The sequence below is a fragment of the Mandrillus leucophaeus genome, unplaced genomic scaffold (genome assembly GCF_000951045.1).
Source record: "Mandrillus leucophaeus isolate KB7577 unplaced genomic scaffold, Mleu.le_1.0 Scaffold69, whole genome shotgun sequence".
In the NCBI taxonomy this organism is placed as follows: Eukaryota; Metazoa; Chordata; class Mammalia; order Primates; family Cercopithecidae; genus Mandrillus; species Mandrillus leucophaeus.
In genome coordinates, this window is record NW_012107474.1 from 1,479,575 (window position 1) to 1,487,177 (window position 7,603).

Sequence of the window (7,603 nt, forward strand, 5' to 3'; positions counted from 1 at the left end):
ACACCACTGCACTTCAGCCTGGGCAACAGAGCAAGATCCTGTCTCAAAACCTAGATAAATAAAATGAAATGGTTAATTTTATGTTATGTGACTTTCACCTTGATTTTTTCTTTTTCTTCTTATTTTTTTTTTTTGAGATGGAGTTTCGCTCTTATAGCCCAGGCTAGAGTGCAGTGGCCCGATCTTGGCTCATGGCAACCTCCACCTCCCGGGTTCAAGCGATTCCCCTGCCTCAGCCTCTAGAGTAGCTGGGATTACAGGCATGCGCCACCATGCCTGGCTAATTTTGTATTTTTAGTAGAGATGGGGTTTCTCCATGTCGGCCAGGCGTGTCTCAAACTCCTGACCTCAGGTGATCCGCCCGCCTTGGCCTCCCAAAGTGCTGGGATTACAAGGTGTGAGCCACTGTGCCTGGCCTCACCTTGATTTTTAAAAATCCAGTAAGAACCTGTGCTTCCCGTCACACCCAGCCCTGTGGTCCCCTGGCTGTGGTTGGGGTTATCGCCTCTCCCATGTAGGACGGGAGGAACAAGATCCCTGCAGGAAATGAAGCCCCTCTGCGGGAGAAAACCCTCCTCTCATCAGCCTGGTGTTTTTAAAACCTCAAAATAATGTCAGGAAAGTTCTCTGGAATAAATACTTCCCTGCAATACTTTCTACTCAAGGATGAAAAAAAAGACCCCTTTCCTCTAAGATCCTTTAAGTCGGGTTATTTACCTCTTTCTTATAGGAAACAACATCGGAGAGAGAGACAAGATCACAGAGAATCCAGTCAGTACCCGCGAGAAGACCGAGGTCACGTGGAGCATCCTGGCTGTCCTGTGCCTGCTTGTGGCCGTGGCGGTGGCCATAGGCTGGGTGTGCCGGGACCGATGGCTCCGCCGCAGCTATGCAGGTAGAGACAGCCCCATATTGTGGATGTTAATGTTTGTTCTGTTGGTGTGAACGTTTGCCTGCTTTAACTTCCCTCACTGATACTGATTTAGCTTGAAACTGTTGTGGTAGCATCAACACTCATGAGCCTTAGCAACCCGAGCTCTCCCACGGAGTGGTTTTGAAACCCAGCATCTCTGACATTCCTGACACTGCCAAGCCCGAAGGGCGCTGCGGAGTCTGCCCTGCAGGTTGGGCGGGGAGGGCGGCTTCTGCATGTAGAAGGCCGGGCAGTTGCCATTTCCGGGGAAGCCGCTGAGACTGCCTTGAGCACACCCGCGCTGTGGGTCTGTGACTCCGACCAGCTCCGCGACAGAGCCCGGAGGTCTGTGTTTCAGCCACGTAAGACACAGCAGCAGAACGCAGTAGTGCAGGAAACCGCAAACGTTGGCTGCGGTGATGGTCCTGATGACGGGGACAGGGGGACTCGTCCCAGACCCCCCCAAGGGTGGCAGTCAGTGGGGTGCAGGCACAGTGGCCACAGAGTAGGGGCAGCTCCTGTGGGCTGCCCCTGGCTCTCCCATTTGTGGCCAATCTCAGTCATCCCAGAAACATCTTCCGTGGCCGTGATGCCACTGCTGGCTGGCCAGGCCGCGGAGGTGCCCCAGAGCCAGGTCGCAGCATTTTAAGTGCTTCCCAGGCACTTACTCCTTTAAGAGGATCTTCCTCAAAAGCCGTGCGGCCTGGGGAACCCCTCCTCTATGAGTGCTTTCCCCGCTGGAGTTGGGAGCCTCGGGGAGACTTCCAAGCAGGGCGTTTAGGGGGCTGCTGAGAGCTCAGGAGCACCAGGGGCTTTAGGGACACCCCCACCGCTGCTGCCCTGACCATTTTCGTTTGTCCCCCAGGTGTCTGGGCTGTGAGGCCGGAGCCAGAGCTCGCTGGTGAGTTTGCCATGGGAAGCAGCAGGTTCTGGGGTGCCTGAGGGAGGCTTGGCTGGCAGCTGTCTTTCAGATTGTCAAAAAACTTTCAAAAGGCAAAAGTCCTTTGCCTTGAACAATTGTTGCTCCCAGAGACGCAGTGAAGCCCTCGATGGCGCGCATGGCATTTCCTGCAGCCTCCCCTTGGCATGGGATGGCATCCTGGTGTGCACTTTCTCACACTGCAATGGGATTTTCCCAACATGCACAGAAGCAGAGAGACGAGTGCTGGACCCCTGTGTTCCCCAGCGCCCAACCCCCACCAGGATGTCCGGAGCAGGTCCAGGCACTGGCGCCCAGCCCCCACCGGGGTGTCCAGAACAGGTCCAGGCACTGGCACCCAGCCCCCACGGGGTGTCCAGAGCAGGTCCAGGCACTGGCGCCCAGCCCCCACCAGGGTGTCCAGAGCAGGTCCAGGCACTGGCGCCCAGCCCCCACCGGGGTGTCCAGAGCAGGTCCAGGCACTGGCACCCAGCCCCCATGGGATGTTCAGAGCGGGTCCAGGCACTGGTGCCCAGCCCCCACGGGGTGTTCAGAGGGGGTCCAGGCACTTGTGCCCACCCCTACCAGGATGTCCGGAGCAGGTCCAGGCACTGCCGGCTTCTCTCTGCAGCAGCCACTCCTGCAGCTCTCGGGGTGGAGGTGTGCCCCTCAGTCCCAGGAGCAACATAGATGTGAATTCCTGTCCAATTTGGGAAAAATGTCCACACACAGTCACCTACCTGGCAGGTGCCTCTGGCTGCAAGGGGTGTTTGGCTTCGCAGGCAGGCCAGCTGGGCTCCCCGCCATGGACCAGGATCCCCTCTGAGCCCCGTTTGCCATCCATGAGCAGGGGTTCCCCGGGGACAGTGGGCTCAGGGTGTGCACAGCCACCACGCTGTGGTGTCACCTGTGGACCCCAGCGAGCGGATGGCTGACTGCAGAAACTCACTTCCAAGGCCAGGTCAGCCCGTCCAGATGACACATGAACACAGCCTGCTGAAAACAAGCCAGCCTGTTCCTACCAGAGCCAGTCGAAGTGCCTTGTGCAGGTGGCTGTTTCCGAAGCTCTAAACCCTTTGTTTCCACCAAGCTGAGTCCTGAGAAAACTGACGTCTGCCTGCAGAATGGAAAGGGGTGCTTCATGTTCCTCTCTCTTCTTCACTTCCCTTCCAAGGCCATGTTTGACCGGAGCTCACCGCCAGAGCGTGGACAGGGCTTCCGTGAGACGCCACCATGAGAGGCCAGGTGGCAGCTTGAGAATGGACTCGCACAGGTGCCTCCCAGACTGCAGGGGAGCACTTGGGGCCACCCCCAGAAGGACCACTGCTGGATCCCAGCGAGAACCTGCTGGCGTTGGCTGTGATCCTGGAATGAGGCCCTTTCAAAATCGTCATCCACACCAAAGGCAAATCCCCACTGTCACTACCAGTCACTCACAGGAAGGGACTGGTGATGGGCTCTTTCCACCCGGAGCATGCGAGATTCAACGCCAGGCTCTTCCCGGTACCCCAGACCTACTGTGGGTCTTCCCGTGGGATGCGGGGCCCTGAGACTGAAGGGTGTTTGGTTTCAAAAGACGACTCTGGGTGTCCACTCTTCCAGGACGGCCTCTGTGCTGCTGGGGTCGTGCGAGGCTGTTTGCAGGAGGCACGGTCCCAGGAGCTCTTCTGCCCTGGATGCTCCCAACCTACCTCCTGCCCGGAGGCCACAGGACCCACACATGTGTGTGTCCACAAGTGTAGGCAGCCGTCCACACCAAGGAGCCCCTGGAAGGCCCCACTGGGCTTCGTTGTCCTCTGCCACATTCCCCGGGAGGAACAGTGGCCCTCGGCTGTTCTGGTGAAAAGCTGAGCTGCCTTTGGAAGAGGTGCTGGTGGAGTTTGCCAGAAGAAAGGCTGTGCCACAGCTGTGTTTGGCCAGCTGTAGAGGCTGCCAGGGCTCTTGGCTCTGCAGTGAGAAAGATACAGCCCTGGGCACAGCCCAGCAGGGCTGGAGATGCCCATGTCCAGTAGGTGCAGGCCTGGCAACACGATCCCCAGAGTCCTGAGCAGAAGTTGAGAGGGCATCACCTGGTGACCACGGTCCCCCTTGTCACCACAGCAGTGATCCCCAAAGTGAGGGGTGGCTCCCCCGTCCTCCGCTGCCCTCAGCAGCCCCACCCCACTCAACCATGAGGGTCCCCAGGGTCCCCAGGGTCCTGATGAAGACATCGACCCCAGCACCAGGCTCCTCGGAGCTCAACAGTCCCAAGGGCGCAGGAGGCAGGGTGGCCCACTGCTGAGGGGTATGGCCCTGGGTCCTGACACGCCCCAGCACTGTGCTAGTGCCTGGAATGAATCAGCTGCTGACTGTCTCCAGGAGGGCTGGAAAGGACACTACCAGGTGACCCAGGGTGCACTTGCCCCAGGGAGATGGAGTAGATGACCTGGCCTGGCCCTGGGGACACGTGTCTACCCCGGGGCTATGGGCAAACGCCCCTCCTTCTTCCTTCCCAGAGTTCCTGACATTCTTGGGGGCAGCCAGGACCTGTTACAGCCCTGGTCACTTGGAACTGACAGCTGTGTGAGGCCTGCACTTCTCAGACCCAGACTACAACAAAATGAGGAGTGAGGGCTCATGGTTACTATGAGATTCTAGTACTTGTCACAAGAAATTGGTTTTCTATGAAAAAAGTCCCTACCTGGGCCTTTAAGTGAATCCACTCCTGCTTTTAACATGAAAGCATTAGAAGATGTGTGGTGTTTGTAAAAGTACAGTTGTCATCACCGGGCATTGACTGGCAGGGACAAGGAGCTGCTTGGGTGTGGAAATTTGGGGCGTTGGAAAGCGGGGTGTGGTGCCCATTTGCGGTGACTGTGAAGTGACTCCAGGACAGAGCTGCGGGAGCACCCAGAGGTCCTAAGCCCCAGGACTGAGGGTGGTGCATCACCACTCGGGTGTCCCGGGAGGTGCCCTGGGCCCAGGGGACCTCACGGGCAGGATGGTGACACCCTTGCAGGGAGAGGGAGTCTGGCTCCAGCTTTTCCCATTGGAGGTGATTTTCCTTCACCAGGGGACAGGCAGGAAAGATGCAGGAGCCCCAGAAGCTTCTACCTCTCATGCCTGGGGCCCAGGGGACACTTGGAGGCTGCTGTCACCACTGTGCGTCCAGGGCCATGCCCTCTGCGGGTGAGTGCCTGAGTCTCGCCTCCCTGCTGGTCCCCGAAGTCCCCCTCAGAAGCCCTGCATGGTGGGATTTGTAAGACCCACCCTGTAACGCCTGCCCCTCTCAGCCCAAGACATCAGCTTCCTCGTTCTCCTGTGCTGTAGATAGGCTGAATTCCAGTGCTGTGACAGCCGTCTCCAGTAACCTGACTTGAGAGAGTAAGATGCAAATGGTGCCTGTGTCCTGTGGCTTCGGTGGGTGCAGGGAGTCTTGGGCACCGCCAGCTCAGCTGTCTGTGGTCTAAGCAGGAACAGGTGCCACTCCTGCTCGGGGGGCCCTGCCCTCACCAGGCTGTTCTGTCCCCCCACGAGGGGCATGAGGCCAGGTCTGGAGGCATTTTGGGTTGTCACAGCTAGGGGCTGTTCCTGGCATCAGTGGGTGTAAGCCCCAGATGCTGTTCAACATCCTACCGGACACAGGAGGCCCCAACACAGAGAAGCGTCGACCCGGAGGTCCACAGTCTGAGGTCTCCCCTCAGAGACCCTGCCCTGCACGTCCACCTCCAGCCAAAGGTCCTGCCTGCCACAGGGCTCGGGAACCTTGCCGGTCTGTGGAAGAGGAGAGGGGACTCTCGCCAGCTGCACCACCCTGCACGTAGTAGGTGTGCAGTAAACAGCCACCAGGGAGGCCCCAGTCAAGGCTGGCAGATGGGGCGGTCCGTCCCTAGGGCAGGAGACAGAAGGGAAACGGCTGCCTGCTGGCCCCCGAGCCAGGTAGCACTGTGCTTGTGCCTCAGTTTCCCCTCGTATAAAGTGAGGCGCTGGAACCAGATTCTGTCTACTGGGCTCTGCAGCTTGGACACTCCTAAGACCAAGGGACCCACCCTGGGGAGGGCAGCTGTGGCTTTGGAATAGCTGTCCAGGCCTGGGCGCCTCGAAGAAGGCTGCCAAGCCCTGCCCCTGCTGTAGGGGTGCGGCGTTGGGGGGTAAGACTCAGAGACCTCTCTGCATCTCCTTGTGTTCAGTGGCCAGAGGTGCGGCCTGAGCTCAAGGGAGGGGCTTCTGCCACAAATTCTGTGGCAGGGCAAAGCACACTTTTCCCGGGGGGGACCACGGGGTCCCCTGCGTTGCCCCCAGCGGAGTGTGGGCTCACCTTGCAAGAGCCACATTAAGAAGCTCCAGCTCTGGGAGTCTGCGGACTCTTAACCAGGCAGGCCCAGGCCCTGGGGCACACAAAGCTGGGCCTGCTCTCCCCAGCTGCCCCTGCCAATGGGGGCTGGACTGTCCTACCCTCCTCCCTTCTACCTCCCCACTGTCTTCCCTCTCCACTGTCACCACTGCCTCCCTCTTCCACTGTCCTCCCGGCACTGCCCTCCCTCCACCTTATCCCTCCCCCCCGGCTACTCCCCATCTGTCCCCAGGCTCCCCCAGCTCTCTCCTCTCCCCACTGTCCCCCCTCCCACTCCCCATGCTGTCCCCAGGATCCCCCACATGGACTTAGTGACGTCCTTCCATGCCTTGCCGGTCTGAGTTTCCATGACGGGCCGGGCCTGCAGCTTTGCTCCTACATCCCTGCCCAGGCTGCAGCTGTCCATGCAGGGGGCGAGCTCCAGCACCTGCGGAGTCCTTCTGTGGGGGCCTCTCTGTGCCGCAGCAGCCAGGGACCTCAGGTGCCCATGCATGACACCACTGCTCCTCCTCATCCTGACCCAACCTGTCAGGAGCAGGACTTGGTTTGGCGGTGTTAACCTTAGAGCCTGCAAGGGTCTTCCTCCTGGTGGTCCTGGCTGTAGCCTGGGGAGGCCGCAACTCCAGGCCACTCCAGACCTCCTTCCTCTGGGCCTTCCATGTGGTGGCAACCACCGCAGCTGCAAGGGAGGGGAAATGGAGCCTTTGTTCTCTGGCCGGGCTGGGGTCTGGGGGAAGCCATGGGCGTGAAGACTGAAGTCTTCTTTGATGGAGAAGCGGCCACTCCTGGAGACCAGCAGCAAACACAGGGGCACAACGTGGAAGGTGCTGGCGTCGGCCCACACAGGTGATGGCGTCAGACTCAGGAGTCACCAGGCTCAAAGGGCCCAGGCACTGCAAGTCCTGCTCAGCCCCAGACACAGTGCACTCCTGTCACCCTCGCCCTCAGCCAGGCCCCACACAGGCCAGGGAGCACTGGCAAAGCTTGGTGACCCTCAGGGGGCCAGCCTCCATCCAGGCTGAAGGTGGTCAGTGGCCCGCCTTGCCCCGGTGGAAAACTCACAGATGAAGATTTCATGCCTGACTCCAAAGGCAAGAGATTTTATTATTTTATTTTTCTGAGCCAGTCTCACTCCGTCACCCAGGCTGGAGCGCAATCTCTGCTCACTGCAACCTCCGCCTCCTGGGCTCAAGCAATTCTCCTGCCTCAGCCTCCCGAGTAGCTGGGATTACAGGTGTGCACCACCACGCCCGGCTAATTTTTGTATTTTTAGTAGAGACAGGGTTTCACCATGTTGGTCAGGCTCGTTTCAAACTCTGACCAACTTTGGGAGGCTGAGGTCGGGAGTTCGAGACCAGCCTGACCAACATGGAGAAACCCCATCTCTACTAAAAGTACAAAATTAGCCAGACGTGGTGGTGCATGCCTGTAATCCCAG

At 59.1% G+C, this 7,603-nt stretch overlaps 1 protein-coding gene across 2 annotated transcripts in view; it reads left to right on the plus strand.

Annotated features, from left to right (window-relative positions):
* The window catches only part of ICOSLG (inducible T-cell co-stimulator ligand), an 11,641-nt gene extending 6,424 nt beyond the window's left edge, over positions 1-5,217 (plus strand). For both annotated transcript variants that reach the window (XM_012002519.1, XM_012002520.1), the window contains exons 4-6: positions 731-895; positions 1,779-1,814; positions 3,007-5,217. In XM_012002519.1, the coding sequence (XP_011857909.1) occupies positions 731-895; positions 1,779-1,814; positions 3,007-3,017 (212 nt within the window). In that variant the 3' untranslated portion in view covers positions 3,018-5,217. The remainder of the gene's footprint in view (positions 1-730; positions 896-1,778; positions 1,815-3,006) is intronic.
* Positions 5,218-7,603: the final 2,386 nt, after the last annotated feature.